The sequence below is a fragment of the Geotrypetes seraphini genome, chromosome 9, assembly GCF_902459505.1.
Source record: "Geotrypetes seraphini chromosome 9, aGeoSer1.1, whole genome shotgun sequence".
In the NCBI taxonomy this organism is placed as follows: domain Eukaryota; kingdom Metazoa; phylum Chordata; class Amphibia; order Gymnophiona; family Dermophiidae; genus Geotrypetes; species Geotrypetes seraphini.
The window spans coordinates 35,496,907-35,516,285 of NC_047092.1; the positions used below are offsets into that span (position 1 = coordinate 35,496,907).

At 39.0% G+C, this 19,379-nt stretch overlaps 1 protein-coding gene across 1 annotated transcript in view; it reads right to left on the reverse strand.

Annotated features, from left to right (window-relative positions):
* LOC117366894 (mucin-19-like) overlaps nt 1-19,379 on the reverse strand; it is a 441,720-nt gene that overhangs the window by 392,908 nt on the left and 29,433 nt on the right. The window contains exons 5-9 of the mRNA XM_033958871.1: nt 18,978-18,992; nt 14,743-14,766; nt 11,807-11,821; nt 7,546-7,569; nt 4,903-4,926 (exon numbers count right to left, since the gene is read on the reverse strand). Coding sequence (XP_033814762.1) covers nt 4,903-4,926; nt 7,546-7,569; nt 11,807-11,821; nt 14,743-14,766; nt 18,978-18,992 — 102 coding nt within the window. The remainder of the gene's footprint in view (nt 1-4,902; nt 4,927-7,545; nt 7,570-11,806; nt 11,822-14,742; nt 14,767-18,977; nt 18,993-19,379) is intronic.

Genomic DNA, 19,379 nt, shown 5'->3' on the forward strand with positions numbered 1-19,379 from the left:
TGGTACCAGCAACAAGAAAAGAGTAGAAGTTGTAAAATATTTGTCTCAGAAACACCATTTTATTTCAGTATGTTTTCCTGTTCTGATAATCTGATTTTCCTGTAGAAGGAATGTTGTAGTCTTTTTTGCTCTCAGGAAAGGGGAAAAGTCTTTACTTATAAATACTGTACCTGATGTACTGTTCTTTTTTCCTTCTGTTGATATAAAGCACAAACATTGTTAGCACAGTGGAAGAAAGCTCTTGTCTGGCTGATAGGAAAATAACATGAGCTTCTGATCAGTAAAACATTCATGTGTTAAGCATCAGAGCCTGCAGTAGTGGACAGTGTTGTGAGTTAATGTACTGTGTTGAAAGGCCTAGATTCACTAACGTGCACTGCTACGCTTGTGCAAAATGATGTGTTAGTAGGAATTATTTATCCACATGTCCCATTTTATGCAATAGGACATTACATTACATTACATTAGGGATTTCTATTCCGCCTGTGCCTTGCGGTTCTAGGCGGATTACAATAAAGATGAATCTGGACATTTCCAGTAGAATTACATTACAGGAGAAGAGTAGATTACAAGTAACTGTGAAGAGTTATAATACATTCAACATCGCAGCAGATATAACATAGCCTCGGATTACAATAAGGAAGATATCTGGGCATTTCCAGTAGAATTACATTATAGGAGAAGTGTTAATTACAGGTAATAGTGAAGAAGGACCTATTTACTATCTGTGTTAATGGCATTAGTGTGCACTAAGCCAGAAGTACATTTTAGTAGATCTAGCACCAAATGTGACGATATTTTATGAAATGGTAAAGGCAATTATTTTACAATCCCTGATGTCAGGAAACAGGAAAATCACAAATATTTTTTTAATTTGTCTAGATATTTATCTAGATAAAATCACTGGATGTAGGCAGGATCCAGATCATTTCTGGTGGCCATCTTGTACCTAGATATTCAGTGCAGCTTAATGCTGAAAAAACAGATATAAATCCGTGGACAGGATTTGAAGTTGGCACTGACTGTAGTGTTTAAAGATTGGGAAGATTATTTTTAGTATTTTAATCTTGTTTTTCATTTTAACTACTATGGGAAACTGCACAGTTCTGTGGGCATTTAATTTCAGTTTTCTTTAAAATCTATTGTGTTAACAGGTTCTATGATTCTCTCGTATACACAGAAGTCCCTTCACTAAAGAGCATTAAGCCCTTAATGCACAGTTGGTGCACAGAAACAGGATACCATGCAAACATATTAAAGCGTTTTGCAGTATTCTCCTGTTTCTATCTATTAAAGCATGAGTTATTTCATTTTTAAGACATTTTCTCTGAGGGGGCGTGGCATGGATGGAGCATTAACCATGATTAGCATGTGCTTACTGGCGAATACAGAGTTAAAGGAAGAGCACATAGCACACACGTTAACTTGATTAGCGCATTCTAAAACGATTAGCACATCTTAGTAAAAGGACCCCTTAGGACTAGATTCACATAGGTCACAGGTCGGATCCGGTCCATGCGGTATCCAATCCATGTCCGTGGGTCTGATTTACAAATCGCCCTCATGCTTCACTAAAGAGCTTGCCCTTGGTTTTAACCCGCTTTAAACCTGCGTGTTAAAACCACGGTCTCATAGTGCGGGAGAAAGGCAGCGAGTTGGGGCAGGTAGGAGAGATTCAGGGCAGGCAGGTGAGAAGAGGAAATTCGCGGCCAGCAGGAGAGATTCGCGGCCGGCAGGAGAGGTGTGGGCTTAAAACAGGAATTCGGGGCAGAGAGTAAGGTGGCAGAAGGCAGGGCAGTCGAAAAACAGCTGATCGATTGGTCCTCAACAGTCGCTTGTTTCTGATCGGCCAGTCCAGTCGGTGTTGCAGGGTTTTGGTTTGTGAATCGCTGCGTGCCATCATTTGAATGCCGTTCCCCCTCATTTGCATGTGTGGATCGGAGGATGATTGGGACACAGGTTAGTGAATCAGGTCAGAAGTAAATTGGATCGCAAAGGGCTCGCAAACCGATCGGTACACAATCAGTTTGCTTAGTGTATCTAACCCTTAGTCTCTTGCTGTCACCATTATGTGAAGGCTGAGATTCCCAATTTGAAGTGCCCCTAGCACCAGTCAGCCCAGAGAAAAGACAAAGCTAGGGAAATTAATCTTTGTCTTCCATAGTATCTCTGAACCATGCTTACTGTTCTCTTCCTAAATAACAGGCTTAGCAAAATATATGATTTTCTTATTCAACCAGCAATCATAAAGCCAAACTGTTCTAACACTCATAAAATGCCATGTTTTCTTTCACTGCCACTTCACCAACCAGTTCGTAAATAAGAAACAGTAGATAATTAACCCGCTACAATGCCAGACCATATTCAATAACTGCTAAATTTACTACATCTTTTCTGTCATTCCATGTGTATAGCAAAAGACTTTGAATAATATCAACTAAACCAGATCCTACAGGTGGAGTGTTGACACAAAATAAGCACAGACATCTTGCCAAGAGCTTTAAGATATTTCCAAGTATTAATCTTGATGATAGTATTAACTGACTGCTAAAGCCATCCATTAAATATATGAGGTTGGTTTAAAATGTTTGGTAAAAAAAACCAAGTTACTTTTTCACTCCGTCAGAAATTATAAAGACTATGGGACACTCGATGAAGTTACAGGGAAAAACTTTTAAAACTAATAGGAGGAAATTTTTTCTTCACTCTGAGAATTTTTAAGCTCTGGAACGTGTTGCTAGAGGATGTGGTAAGAGCATAGAGCGTAGCTGGTTTAAAGAAAGATTTGGACAAGTTCCTGGAGGAAAAGTCTATAGTCTGTTGTTGAGAAAGACATGGGGGAAGTTACTGCTTGCCCTTGATTGGTAGCATGGAATATTTCAACTTGGTTTTGGCCAAGTACTAGTGGCTTGGATTGGCCACCGTTACAACAGGCCTTGATGGACCATTGGTCTGACCCAGTAAGGCTATTCTTATGTTCTTAATGTAGTCTCCATTGAAGGCTATACATGCGAGTCCAGCATATATCCAGTTTTTTCGTACTGTATGAAAAATAGCTGTTTCTGAGTCTTGCCGCGTCTGGGTAGGTTGAACTGATATTTCTTCCATCATGCTGTGGCTTTCTTCATGGTATGCTGTGAGGTCTGCATTTTGTCTTTATATATAGTGGGTTTACTGACCTGATTGAGAACAGAGTGGTCTGTTGGTCATGAATTTGAATATTGGTTGGAAAGTTCATCAAATTCATCAGACCTCCCTATTCTCAATAAGTTCAGTGAACTCACTATATATAAAGACAAGCTGCTGACCTCACAGCATACCCTGAACAAAGCCACAGCATGATGGCGGAAAAGTCGGTTGTACCTACCCAGACACGGTGAGACCAGGAAAACAGCAACAATCATGATGCCAGCTGCGGAAGCCCAAGAGAACGAATGTTGGTGCTGTAATCCAATTAACACCGGTAGTTGGTTGCCAGACTCTATTTAAAGAGAAATCATTTCCCAAAGTATTAGTGGAAGAGGATGATTTAAGCAGAAGTTCCTTCTAGAGACATATACATCAAGTACCCCCTCCCCCACCCCTGGTAAAGTCTCCAGAGTTTCTTTCAGCTGATTAAGTTTCTTTTGTATTTTCCTTCTTTCTTCTCCCTAGATCAGTGGAATTTACTGATAACCCTAGAACGGGGTCTCAAAGTCCCTCCTTGAGGGCCGCAATCCCGTAGGGTTTTCAGTATTTCCCCAATGAATATGCATGAAATCTATGTGCATGCACTGCATTCATTGCATATTCATTGGGGAAATCCTGAAAACCCGATTGGATTGTGGTCCTCAAGGAGGGACGTTGAGATCCCTGCCCTAGAAGGACACAAATGGGTGGAATTTTAAGGCCATCCCTAATGAAAATGCAAGAAATAGATTTAGATTCTCATGTGTACACTTATTTGGGATATTCTGAACATTTGATCTGTTTATGACTGAGGGTCTCACAAGGCAAGGCTGGGAACCATGTCCTAGACCAGGGGTAGGCAATTCCTGTCCTCCAGAGCCGGTGCCAGGTCAGGTTTTCAGGATATCCACAATAAATATGCATGAGATAAATTTGCATCTCAAGGAGGCAGTGCGGGAAAATCTATCTCATACATATTCATTGTGGATATCCTGAAAACTGACTTGGCTCCGGCTCACGAGGACCGGAATTGCCTACCCCTGCCCTAGACACATGGCAGAGGATGAAATGCTAGGCTTACAATTAAGTTGGTATCTTCTGTGGGGATTATGAAGGATATGCCTGTTTTCAACTCATTAAAATCCAGATTTAAACCCCACCCCCCATTATACAAAATCATAAGGCAGTTTTTATCACCAGCGGCAGCGGCAACCTCTCCAATGCTCATAGAATTCTTATTAGTGCTGGAGCTGTTACCGCCACGGGTAGCACTAAAAACTGCGCTACAGTTTTGTAAAATGGGGGGTGGGGGCGGGTTAGTGAGGATTTTCTCTCAGTTTCTATCTATGGTGTCCTGGGAGAAGGTGGAAGCTTAGTCATTTATGCCCTAAATATTCACACTTATTTAGGATGCCTAAGATCTTTCTTTCAGTCTATTTTTTTCCAAACATTTTTAGGGTCATATTTTGACCATTCTCTTGCTTATGATGGTTTCCACCTATCTTTACTGAGTGTAAAATCTCTAAAAGAAGATTAAGAATAGCTCTAGAGAGAAATGCTAAACAAATTAATACTAAAGATTAAGATAGAATATATAAGAATTCTGTGTTGTAACTTTCATTTTATTTAAATGTATTTTCCTCAACTGATAATTGGCTTTTTTCAGTAGAAGGAATGTTTCAATCCTCTTTTCTTTATGGAATGGGAAAAAATCCTTAGATATAGATACTGTACCTGTATTTCTGTTTCCATCCTTATCTGTTGATATAAAACAAAAACACTTAAAATTCCTGGTGAAAATTTATTAAGCCCTCATCTCCTTCTAAGCTTTCATGGTGCATTTTATATTAGCAATTGCTGTTTTAAATCTATATTCTCTTCTGACTTAGTATGTTTTATAATTGTTCCACAGCATGTATATCTAATACAGTTTCCTATTAGTCCTTTACCTACATTTCGATTCACCATTTCCAAGTTTACTTCATTATACTTATATTCAAAATTGTAAGTTTTATGTTAAATTTTATCTGCTGTATACCACCTTGGGTGAATCTCTTCATAATGGCAGTTAATAAATCCCAAAGCAATCCCAAGACACTGAAGAGACTATGAAGAAGTAGAATAGCAGGGGCAAACTCTTTAATCCTTAAATGTATGTAGTTGAATAAAAATAATTATTATTTATAGCCATAGTTCTGTGTCTATTCCTCTTGACATCATCATCATCATCACGGGACTTTGATGATGACATCAACAGTGGCATCCATGATGCTATGATGTGCTTATTTTCTCGCACAATAGGAGAAGGAAGATGCAGCTGTTTTTATGGTGTTAACAAAATTGTAACCTTACCTGCTGTGCACTGCCCTGGGTGAATCTCTTCATAAAATATAACTTTTTTTTCAGTGTATACATTGGTCCTAACATTCAAAGGGTTTATGAATTTTGAAAGTTATGCTCCTAAATTGGCCTTTTTAATATTTATTAGGGCTGAGTACAATTAAAATTTCACAAAACTCCTAGTTGAGCAGGAAATAAAGTTGGTACTTTACCACTGATTTTCATCATTAGACTCGAAAATTAGTCTCGTAAATGGATAGCAGGCCTAAATGCAGAAGTGTAACTTTTAACTCCAAATTTAAGATAACTTTTTTTTTTTTAGCTGAAAAGCTCCTAAATTCGGCTGACAATAGAGCATCAATTTATAAGCTTCATTAGGGGCCCATTTACTTCAGTGTAATAAGTAGTTAATGTGCAGTAAATTGCACAGTAATAGCAAGGGCACAGCCATGTTAAGGGGTTTTGTGATATATTACAGCAGTACAGTTAAGTGCTTTTCTTGATAGGGGACGTGGCATGGGTAGAGAATAGGTATGGAAGTCTAAGCTAGCTAAATAGGAGCCACCGAGAGCTCCTGCATTAACTACACCCAAGTACCATGCACTAATTTACACTTTAATAAAGGATCAGAATAAGAAAATGCCCCTAATGGTTTCGGTGAAAAATTTGCAGCTACCGCAGCCTATATTCTTTCATTAAGCCATGGTAATTACAAAATTTACTATAGTTTAGTAAACGGGCCCTTTAGGAGCTTAAATTTAGGGCCTCTGCTTTTTTGAATATCAGGCTCTACATTGTCTTAGTTTTTTTTTTTTTTTTTGGGGGGGGGGTTGTTTTGTAAATCATTTTTATTGAAGTCAAACACGAACAAAGAGCATACAAAAAAGTATAGAATATGAACATGAACACAAGCGGCATATAACAGTACACAACACTGCAAGACATTATAATACAATGCAAGCAGCCGCATCAGCAAAGATCACCGTAATGTTTGTTTCTTGCCTATTGTACTAGTTTTTCTGAATTCTGGAGGGAGCTATGGACTACTCCTTCGACTGGTTCTGGTTTTCTTTTGTCATTTTTGTTGTCTTTCTGTTTTTTGTATCTACAGCACAGCATGTATCTTAGTTTTTACTTATGAATATATTTTCAAAACTAAAATTAAAAATATATGTTTTTATTATATAAACCTAGAAGTATAAGTTGTCTTCCTGACTGGTGTCTAGAGGAACAGGGACACCCATAAACATACTTCCTGATTGGGAATCTGCAGAGGATAACCCAACCCCTGGGACAGGCAAGATCTACAAAGAAGTTGACCCACCCCTAAATTAGAACATGCCCCAAAGCTGATGGCTGAAAGAAGGGTGTCTGAATTTCCCATTTTGGTACATAATTTCTGTGCAGTTGAATTACTGAAATCCTAGTGATCAATATGATTTTATTATTGACCTTGACAAACGAATACTAAAACTTAAGATACGAGGAGCCGCTGAAAAGTTCTCAGCCCAATAAACAAAGTTGGGGCAGTCTCCATCGACGGCTATACACTTACCCCTTGTTTTACTAAGGTGCGCTATGAGTTTTAAATATGCGCGTACGCTAACCGCTAATGTGTCTATAGACTAACATGCACGCGTTAGCGTGTGGTTAGCACTTGCTATTTAGCGAACGGTAAAACGCTTAGCACACCTTTATAAAAGTCCAGCGATTTTCTGCTTTTTTTGTTACATATTTTTCTGATGTAACAAAATGGAAATGGAAAATCACTGGCCTAAGTGTATAGCCTTCGATGGAGACTTCCCCGAGTTTGTGGGCTGGGCTGAGAACTTTTCAGTGGCCCCTCGTACTCTATCTGATTTATCAATGGTACCAGCAACAAGAAAAGAGTAGAAGTTGTAAAATATTTGTCTCAGAAACACCATTTTATTTCAGTGTGTTTTGCTGTTCTGATAATCTGACTTTCCTGTAGAAGGAATGTTGTAGTCTTTTTTGCTCTCAGGAAAGGGGAAAAGTCTTTACTCATAAATACTTTACCTGATGAATTTTTTCCTTTTTCATCTGTTGATATAAAACATAAACATTGTTAGCACAGTGGAAGAAAGCTCTTGTGTGACTGATTGGAAGATAACATGAGCTTCTGAAGAGTAAACTATTAATATGTTAAGCATCAGAGCCTGCAGTAGTGGACAGTATTGTGATTTAGTTAATATACTGTGTTGAAAGGCCAAGATTCACTAACGTGCACTGCTAAGCTTGTGCAAAATGATGAGTCAGTAGGAATTATTTACCCACATGTCCCATTTTATGCAATAGGACCTATTTACTATCTGTGTTAATGGCATTAGTGTGCACTAAGCCAGAAGTACATTTTAGTAGATCTAGCACCAAATGTGACGATATTTTATGAAATGGTAAAGACAATTATTTTACAATCCCTGCTGTCAGGAAACAGGAAAAACAAAAATATTGTCTTAATTTGTCTAGATATTTATCTGGGTAAAAGCACTGGATATAGGTAGGATCCAGATCGCTTATGGTGGCCATCTTGTACCTAGAAATTCAGTGCGGCTTAATGCTGAAAAACCAGATATAAATTTAAATGCCGTGGCCAGGATTTGAAGTTGGCACTGACTGTAGTGTTTAAAGATTGGGAAGATTATTTTTAGTGTTTTAACCTCTTTTTTTTATTTTAACTACTATGGGAAACAACACAGTTCTGTGGGCATTTAATTCAGTTCCCTTTAAAATCTGTTGTGTTAACAGGTTCTATGATTCTGTTGTATACACAGAAGTCCCTTCACTAAAGAGCATTAAGCCCTTAATGCACTATTGGTGCACAGAAACAGGCTACCATACAAACATATTAAAGCGTTTTGCAGTATTCTCCTGTTTCTATCTATTAAAGCATGAGTTATTTCATTTTTAAGACATTTTCTCTGAGGGGGCGTGGCATGGAGCATTAACCAGGTAGTTCATTATGATTAGCACATGCTTACTGGCTAATGCAGAGTTAAAGGAAGAGCACTTAGCACAAACGTTAACTTGATTAGCGCATTCTAAATCGATTAGCACATCTTAATAAAAGGACCCCTTAGTGCTAGATTCAAACAGGTCACAGGTCAGATCCGGTCCGGGCGGGATCCAATCCATGTCCGTGGGTATGATTCACAAATCGCTCTCATGCTTCACTAAAGAGCATGCCCATGGTTTTAACCCGCTTTCAACCTGCGGGTTAAAACCACGGTCTCATAGTGCGGGAGAATGGCAAGATAGTTTGGGCAAGAGCAGGCCGGCAATTTGGGGCAGGTAGGAGAGATTCAGGGCAGCAGGTGAGAAGAGGAGATTCATGACAGGCAGGAGAGATTCGCGGCTGGCAGGAGAAATTCGGGGTAGGCAGGAGAGATTCGCGGCCAGCAGGAGAGATTCGCAGTTGTCAAGAGAGATTCTGGGCAGGGAGGAGAGATGGGGGCTGAAAGCAGGAGTTCGGGGCACAGAGTAGGGTGGCTAAAGGCAGGGCAGTCGAAAAAGACCTGAGCGATTGGTCCTCAACAATCGCTTGTTTCTGATCGGCCAGTCCAGTCGGTGTTGCAGGGTTTTGGTTTGTGAATCGCTGCCTGCCATCATTTGAATGCTGTTCCCCCTCATTTGCATGCGTGGATCGGAGGATGATCGGGACACAGGTTAGTGAATCAGGTCAGAGGTAAATTGGATCGCAAAGGGCTCGCAATCCGATCGGTACACGATCAGTTTGCTTAGTGAATCTAACCCTTAGTCCCTTGCTTTCACCATTATGTGAAGGCTGAGATTCCCAATGACTTTGTCTCTGAAGTGCCCCTAGCACCAGTCAGCTCAGAGAAAAGACAAAGCTAGGGAAATTAATCTTTGTCTTCTGTACTATCTCTGAACCATGCTTACTGTTCTCTTCCTAAATAACAGGCTTAGCAAAATATACGATTTTCTTATTCAACCAGCAACCATAAAGCCAAACTGCTATAACACTCATAAAATGCCGTGTTTTCTTTCACTGCAACTACACCAACGAGTTCGTAAATAAGAAACAGGAGTAGATAATGCCAGACCATATTCAATAACTGCTAAATTTACTACATCTTTTCTGTCATTTCATGTGTTTAGCAAAAGACTTTGAATAATATCAACTAAACCAGATCCTACAGGTGGAGTGTTGACACAAAATAAGCACAGACATCTTGCCAAGAGTTTTAAGATATTTCCAAGTATTAATCTTGATGATAGTATTAACTGACTGCCAAAGCCATCCATTAAATATATGAGGGTGGTTTAAAACGTTTGGTAAAAAAAAAAGCAAGTTACTTTTTCACTCCATCAGAAATTATAAAGACTAGGGGACACTCGATGAAGTTACAGGGAAAAACTTTTAAAACTAATAGGAGGAAATTTTTTTTCACTCAGAGAATTTTTGAGCTCTGGAACGCGTTGCCAGAGGATGTGGTAAGAGCATAGAGCGTAGCTGGTTTTAAGAAAGGTTTGGACAAGTTCCTGGAGGAAAAGTCTATAGTCTGTTGTTGAGAAAGACATGGGGGAAGTTACTGCTTGCCCTGGATTGGTAGCATGGAATATTTCAACTCCTTGGGTTTTGGCCAAGTACTAGTGGCTTGGATTGGCCACCGTTACAACAGGCCTTGATGGACCATTGGTCTGACCCAGTAAGGCTATTCTTATGTTCTTAATGTAGTCTCCATTGAAGGCTATACATGCGAGTCCAGTATATATCCAGTTTTTTCGTACTGTATGAAAAATAGCTGTTTCTGAGTCTTGCTGCGTCTGGGTAGGTTGAACTGATGTTTCTTCCATCATGCTGTGGCTTTCTTCATGGTATGCTGTGAGGTCTGCATTTTGTTTTTATATATAGTGGGTTCACTGACCTGATTGAGAACAGAGAGGTCTGTTGGTCATGAATTTGAATTTTGGTGGGAAAGTTCATCAAATTCATCAGACCTCCCTATTCTCAATAAGTTCAGTGAACTCACTATATATAAAGACAAGCTGCAGACCTCAAAGCATACCCTGAAGAAAGCCACAGCATGATGGCGGAAAAGTCAGTTCTACCTATCCAGACACGGTGAGATCAGGAAAACAGCAACAATCATGATGCCAGCTGCGGAAGCCCAAGAGAACGAATGTTGGTGCTGTAATCCAATTAACACCGGTAGTTGGTTGCCAGACTCTATTTAAAGAGAAATCATTTCCCAAAGTATTAGTGGAAGAGGATGATTTAAGCAGAAGTTCCTTCTGGAGACATATACATCAAGTTCCCCCCTCCCCCATCCCAGGTAAAGTCTCCAGAGTTTCTTTCAGCTGATTAAGTTTCTTTTGTATTTTCCTTCTTTCTTCTCCCTAGATCAGTGGAATTTACTGATAACCCTAGAACAGGGGTCTCAAAGTCCCTCCTTGAGGGCCGCAATCCAGTCGTGTTTTCAGGATTTCCACAATAAATATGCATGAGATAAATTTGCATCTCAAAGAGGCAGTGAGTGCAAATCTATCTCATACATATTCATTGTGGATATCCTGAAAACTAACCTGGCTCCGGCTCTCGAGGACCGGAATTGCCTACCCCTGCCCTAGACACATGGCAGAGGATGAAATGCTAGGCTTAAAATAAAGTTGGTATCTTCTGTGGGGATTATGAAGGATATGCCTGTTTTCAACTCATTAAAAGCCAAATTTAATCCCACACCCCCCATTCTACAAAATCATAAGGCGTTTTTTATCACCGGCCGCAGCAGCAACCGCTGCAATGCTCATAGAATTCTTATTAGTGGTGGAGCTGTTACCGCCACGGCTAGCACTAAAAACTGTGCTACAGTTTTGTAAAATGGGGGGGGGGGGGTGGTTAGTGAGGATTTTCTGTCAGTTTCTATCTATGGTGTCCTGGGAGAGGGTGGAAGCTTAGTCATTTGTGCCCTAAACATTCACAGTTATTTAGGATGCCTGAAATCTTTCTTTCAGTCTATTTTTTTCCAAACATTTTTAGGGTCATGTTTTGACCATTCTCTTGCTCATGATGGTTTCCACCTATCTTTACTGAGTGTAAAGTCTCTAAAAGAAGATTAAGAATAGCTCTAGAGAGAAATGCTAAACAAATTAATACTAAAGATTAAGATAAAATATATAAGAATCCTGTGTCATAACTTTCATTTTATTTAAATGTATTTTCCTCAACTGATAATTGGCTTTTTTCAGTAGAAGGAATGTTTCAATCCTCTTTTCTGTATGGAAGGGGGAAAAAAATCCTTAGATATAGATACTGTACCTGGTTTTTGTTCACCTGTTGATATAAAACAAAAATACGTAAAATTCCTGGTGAAAATTCATTAAGCCCTCATCTCGCTCTTAGCTTTCATGGTGCTTCATTTTATATTAGCAATTGATGTTTTATAATTGTTCCACAGCATGTATATCTAATACTGTTTCATATTAGTCCTTTACCTACATTTCGATTCACCATTTCCAAGTTTACTTCATTATACTTATATTCAAAATTGAAAGTTTTATGTTAAACTTTATCTGCTGTATACCACCTTGGGTGAATCTCTTCAAAATGGCAGTTAATAAATCCCAAAGCAATCCCAAGACACTGAAGAGACTGTGAAGAAGCAGAACAGCAGGGGCAAACTATGGCCCACAGGCCACGATGAAGCCATGGAACTCTTTAATCCTTAAATGTATGTAGTTGAATAAAAATAATTATTGACCCGTTGTGCCATAGTTCTATGTCTATTTCTCTTGACATCATCATCATCATCATCACGGGACTTTGATGATGACATCAACAGTGGCATCCATGATGCTATGATGTTCTTATTTCCTCGCACAATAGGAGAAGGAAGAGGCAGCTGTGGGCTTGCAGAAGTCTGGCTGAAGGGATGGATGAGGACAGGAAGATAATATGGCAAGGAAGAGTACTAGGGACAGCTGGGGAGCAAAAAGAAGTCAGCATTCTTTTTTATATTATACTCCTACGCTATACAATACAATGGCTACAATTTTGAAGGATACCACAAATATCCTTCCATGCTGTCTATTATATTCTTGTATGCTGTGTATTGTGGTATTGTTTGTGTTGTACTGACATTTATCATATTTCTATTATATGACTGTTCTACAATGCTGTTAAAATCTGTATATTTCTGATACTGTTTCATATTAATCATGTTATTAGGTTTCAAATTATTATTTCCAAGGTTACCTCATTGATTGTATTGATGCTTATATTTAGTCATTTTACTTTTTTTATACTGTTAACAAAATTGTAAACTTACCAGCTGTACACTGCCCTAGGTGAATCTCTTCATAAAATATAACTTTTTTTCATTGTATACTTTGGGCCTTACATTCAAAGGGTTTATGAATTTTGAAAGTTATGCTCCTAAATTGGCCTTTTTTAATATTTATTAGGGCTGAGTGCTTAGATATATGCTTAAAATTTCACAAAACTCCTAGTAGGACAGGAAATAAAGCTGGTACTTTACCAATGATTTTCATTATTAGATTCAAAAATTAGCCTTGTAAATGGATGGCAGGCCTAAGTGCAGAAGTGTAACTTTTAACTCCAAATTTAAGATGACTTTTTTTTTTTAGCTGAAAATCTCCTAACTTCGGCTGACAATAGAGCATCAATTTAGAAGCTTCATTAGGAGCCCATTTACTAAAGTGTAATAAGTAGTTAATGTGCAGAAAATTGCACAGTAATAGCAAGGGCACTGCCATATTAAGGGGTTTTGTGATATATTACAGCAGTACAATAAAGTGCTTTTCTTAATAGGGGACGTGGCATGGGTAGAGAATAGGTATGGACGTCTAAGGTACCTAAATAGGAGCCACCGAGAGCTCCTGCATTAACTACACCCAAGTACCATGCACTAATTTACACTTTAATACAGGTTCAGAATAAGAAAATGCCTGTTCCGCCCCCCCAATGGTTTCTGTGAAAATTTTGCAGCTACCGTAGCCTACATTCTTTCATTAAGCCATGGTAATTACAAATTTTATTATGGTTTAGTAAACGGGCCCTTTAGGAGCTTAAATTTAGGGCCTCTGCTTTTTTGAATATCAGGCTCTATATTTTCTTAGTTTTTACTTATGAATATATTTTCAAAACTAAAATTAAAATTATATGTTTTTATTATATAGGCCTAGAAGTATAAGTTGTCTTCCTGGCTGGTGTCTTGAGGAACGGGGACCCCATAAACACACTTCCCGATGGGAATCTGCAGAGGATAACCCAACCCCTGGGCCAGGCAAGATCTACAAACAAGTTGACCCACCCCTAAATTAGAACATGCCCCAAAGCTGATGGCTGAAAGAAGGGTGTCTGAGTTTCCCATTTTGATACTTATTTTCTGTGCAGTTGAATTACTGAAATCCTAGTGATCAATATCATTTTATTATTGGCCTTGACAAACGAATACTAAAACTTAAGGTACGAGGAGCCGCTGAAAAGTTCTCAGCCCAATAAACAAAGTTGGGGCAGTCTCCATCGACGGCTATACACTTACCCCCTCTTTTACTCAAGTGCACTAGTCGACTTAGTGCACGCTAATCAATTTAGTGCACACTAACAATTAGCACGTGCTAAATGTTAACGTGCCCATTATATTATTTGGACACATTAGCATTTATTGTGCGATAATCTTTAGCATGCACTAAATCAATTAGCGCACCATAGTAAAAGGATTAGTCCAGCAATTTTCCACTTTTTTCATTCCATATGTTTTCCGATGGAATGATAAAAATGGAAAATCACTGGCCTAAGGACCTCTTCTATTAAACTGCTCTAGCAGTTTCTAATGCGGGGAGCCATGCTGAATCACCTGCGCTACTCCCGACGCTCATAGATTTCCTATGAGCATCAGGAGCAGCGCAGGCCATTCAGCGTGGCTCTCTGCGCTAAAAACTGCTAGTGCAGTTTAATAGAAGAGGGGGTAAGTGTAGAGCCCTCAATGGAAACTGCCCCAACTTTGTTGGCTGGGCTGAGAACTTATCAGTGGTCCCTCATACACTATCTGATTTAACAATGGTACCTGCAACAAGAAAAAAGTAGAAGTTGTAAAATATTTGTCTCAGAAACACCATTTTATTTCAGTATGTTTTGCTTTTCTGATAATCTGACTTTCCTGAAGAAGGAATATATTGCAGTCTTTTTTGCTTTCTGGAAAGGGGAAAGATCTTTACTTAGAGATACTTTACCTGATACATCGTTGGTATCGTTACCTGTTGATATAAAGCACAAACATTGTTAGCATATTGGATGAAAGCCCTTGTGTGGCTGATAGGAAGATAACATGAGCTTCTGATCAGTAAAACATTCATGTGTTAAGCATCAGAGCCTGCAGTAGGGGACAGTGTTGTGAGTTAATGTACTGTGTTGGAAGGCCTAGATTCACTAACGTGCACTGCTAAGCTTGTGCAAAATGATGTGTCTGTAGGAATTATTTACCCACATGTCCCATTTTATGCAATAGGACCTATTTACTATCTGTGTTAATGGTATTAGTGTGCACTAAGCCAGAAGTACATTTTAGTAGATCTAGCACCAAATATGACGATATTTTATGAAATGGTAAAGGCAATTATTTTACAATCCCTGCTGTCAGGAAACGTGAAAAACAAAAATATTGTCTTAATTTGTCTAGATATTTAGCTGGGTAAAAGCACTGGATAAAGGCAGGATCCAGATCGCTTATGGTGGCCATCTTGTACCTAGATATTCAGTGCGGCTTAATGCTGAAAAACCAGATATAAATTTAAATGCCGTGGCCAGGATTTGAAGTTGGCACTGACTGTAGTGTTTAAAGATTGGGAAGATTATTTTTAGTGTTTTAACTTCATTTTTCATTTTAACTACCGTGATAACTGCACAATGGTGTGGCCATTTAATCTTAGTTCCCTCTAAAATCTATGTGCTCCTTTTACAAAGGTGCGCTTGCGTTTTTAACGTGCGCGCCAAATTATCGTGCGCTATAGCACGCGCTAGCCAAAAATCCACCGCCTGTTCAAAAGGAGGTGGTAGCGGCTAGTGTAAGTGACAATTTAGCACGTGGTATTCCGTGTGTTAAGGCCCTAGTGTGCCTTTGTAAAAGGAGCCCTATGTGGTGCTAAAAACCATGCTACGTTTTTTTAAAAATCCAATCTTCCAATCTTTAGTTTTATATACCGATTCATCCCTCAGAAAGGGCTTGACACGGTTAACCAGATTTCCTTAAATCAAGAAGAGAAAGAAAGTAATATCTACTCTAACCATTAATTTGAAGCAGGTGAAAGGGGAGGGGGGGGGGTGGTAAGTTAGAAGCTTCCATTGCCTAACTTTAGACGGACTATTTATAATTTGCCAGTTAATCATTTTGGGCAATGTTATAAAGCATAGGAATGGATGTTTTGTTGCGTTTTTTTTTTTTAATGGCCTGGGTATATGCATACTCCCTCTTTATATGTGCGTTTCTGCAACCTAAACAAAGGCACTCTGGAGGACAAAGTAGAGGTAGGGTTTGGACTAATGCACAAGCTTTATAAATTATGCCCATAAGGGTGTGAATTAAAACAGGAAATTTGTGTGTACCTCAGAGCAAGTGGAAATGAGTGCATGCATTTAAGTTATTTTAAAAGGCAAATACTGGTATGTGCAGGCTTTTCCCTTTTTAACATAGTGGAACTTACGTGCATACTGGGTGAACTTGTAAGGTCACTTGCCATATAAAATGACCCTCCCTGAGCATAACTGGTTGCAAAAAAAAAATCCTGTGTTTGTCCTTTTTCCTTCCGTCAAGACACTTACGAATATAGGTCACATTCATGTCGCTATTCCACTATCTTTCCCTTTTGATCATTCCTATGCTTTCTCAGGAACTTGCAAATGCTGAAGATTTTCTTCCCGCAGACACTGTAGGAATTTCAAAGTTTAGTCCCTTGCTGTCACCAATGATTCCCAATGACTTTGCCTCTGAAGTGCCCCTAGCACCAGTCAGCCCAGAGAAAAGGCAAAGCTACGGAAATTAATCTTTCTCTCCCGTAGTATCTCTGAACCATGCTTACTGTTCTCTTCCTAAATAACAGGCTTAGCAAAATATATGATTTTCTTATTCAACCCGCAACCATAAAGCCAAACTGCTATAACACTCATAAAATGCCAAGTGTTTTCTTTCACTGCAACTACACCAACCAGTTCGTAAATAAGAAACCGGAGTAGATAATTAACCTGCTACAATGCCAGACCATATTCAATAACTGCTAAATTTACTACATCTTTTCTGTTATTCCATGTGTATAGCAAAAGACTTTGAATAATATCAACTAAACCAGATCCTACAGGTGTAGTGTTGACACAAAATAACCACAGACATCTTGCCAAGAGTTTTAAGATATTTCCAAGTATTAATCTTGATGATAGTATTAACTGACTGCCAAAGCCATCCATTAAATATATGAGGGTGGTTTAAAACGTTTGGTAAAAAAAAAAGCAAGTTACTTTTTCACTCCATCAGAAATTATAAAGACTAGGGGACACTCGATGAAGTTACAGGGAAAAACTTTTAAAACTAATAGGAGGAAATTTTTTTTCACTCAGAGAATTTTTGAGCTCTGGAACGCGTTGCCAGAGGATGTGGTAAGAGCATAGAGCGTAGCTGGTTTAAAGAAAGGTTTGGACAAGTTCCTGGAGGAAAAGTCTATAGTCTGTTGTTGAGAAAGACATGGGGGAAGTTACTGCTTGCCCTGGATTGGTAGCATGGAATATTTCAACTCCTTGGGTTTTGGCCAAGTACTAGTGGCTTGGATTGGCCACCGTTACAACAGGCCTTGATGGACCATTGGTCTGACCCAGTAAGGCTATTCTTATGTTGTTAATGTAGTCTCCATTGAAGGCTATACATGCGAGTCCAGTATATATCCAGTTTTTTCGTACTGTATGAAAAATAGCTGTTTCTGAGTCTTACCGCGTCTAGGTAGGTTGAACTGATGTTTCTTCCATCATGCTGTGGCTTTCTTCATGGTATGCTGTGAGGTCTGCATTTTGTCTTTATATATAGTGGGTTCACTGACCTGATTGAGAACAGAGAGGTCTGTTGGTCATGAATTTGAATTTTGGTGGGAAAGTTCATCAAATTCATCAGACCTCCCTATTCTCAATAAGTTCAGTGAACTCACTATATATAAAGACAAGCTGCAGACCTCACAGCATACCCTGAAGAAAGCAACAGCATGATGGCGGAAAAGTCAGTTCTACCTATCCAGACACGGTGAGATCAGGAAAACAGCAACAATCATGATGCCAGCTGCGGAAGCCCAAGAAAATGAATGTTGGTGCTGTAATCCAATTAACACCGGTAGTTGGTTGCTAGATTCTATTTAAAGAGAAATCATTTCCCAAAGTATTAGTGGAAGAGGATGATTTAAGCAGAAGTTCCTTCTGGAGACATATACATCAAGTTCCCCCCTCCCCCATCCCAGGTAAAGTCTCCAGAGTTTCTTTCAGCTGATTAAGTTTCTTTTGTATTTTCCTTCTTTCTTCTCCCTAGATCAGTGGAATTTACTGATAACCCTAGAACAGGGGTCTCAAAGTCCCTCCTTGAGGGCCGCAATCCAGTCGTGTTTTCAGGATTTCCACAATAAATATGCATGAGATAAATTTGCATCTCAAGGAGGCAGTGAGTGCAAATCTATCTCATACATATTCATTGTGGATATCCTGAAAACTAACCTGGCTCCGGCTCTCGAGGACCGGAATTGCCTACCCCTGCCCTAGACACATGGCAGAGGATGAAATGCTAGGCTTAAAATAAAGTTGGTATCTTCTGTGGGGATTATGAAGGATATGCCTGTTTTCAACTCATTAAAAGCCAAATTTAATCCCACACCCCCATTCTACAAAATCATAAGGCGTTTTTTATCACCGGCCGCAGCAGCAACCGCTGCAATGCTCATAGAATTCTTATTAGTGCTGGAGCTGTTACCGCCACGGCTAGCACTAAAAACTGTGCAACAGTTTTGTAAAATGGGGGGGGGGGGGGGTTAGTGAGGATTTTCTGTCAGTTTCTATCTATGGTGTCCTGGGAGAGGGTGGAAGCTTAGTCATTTGTGCCCTAAACATTCACAGTTATTTAGGATGCCTGAAATCTTTCTTTCAGTCTATTTTTTTTCCAAACATTTTTAGGGTCATGTTTTGACCATTCTCTTGCTCATGATGGTTTCCACCTATCTTTACTGAGTGTAGTCTCTAAAAGAAGATTAAGAATAGCTCTAGAGAGAAATGCTAAACAAATTAATACTAAAGATTAAGATAGAATATATAAGAATCCTGTGTCGTAACTTTCATTTTATTTAAATGTATTTTCCTCAACTGATAATTGGCTTTTTTCAGTAGAAGGAATGTTTCAATCCTCTTTTCTGTATGGAAGGGGAAAAAAAATCCTTAGATATAGATACTGTACCTGGTTTTTGTTCACCTGTTGATATAAAACAAAAATACGTAAAATTCCTGGTGAAAATTCATTAAGCCCTCATCTCGCTCTTAGCTTTCATGGTGCTTCATTTTATATTAGCAATTGATGTTTTATAATTGTTCCACAGCATGTATAGCTAATACTCTTTCATATTAGTCCTTTACCTACATTTCGATTCACTATTTCCAAGTTTACTTCATTATACTTATATTCAAAATTGTAAGTTTTATGTTAAACTTTATCTGCTGTATACCACCTTGGGTGAATCTCTTCAAAATGGCAGTTAATAAATCCCAAAGCAATCCCAAGACACTGAAGAGACTGTGAAGAAGCAGAACAGCAGGGGCAAACTATGGCCCACAGGCCACGATGAAGCCATGGAACTCTTTA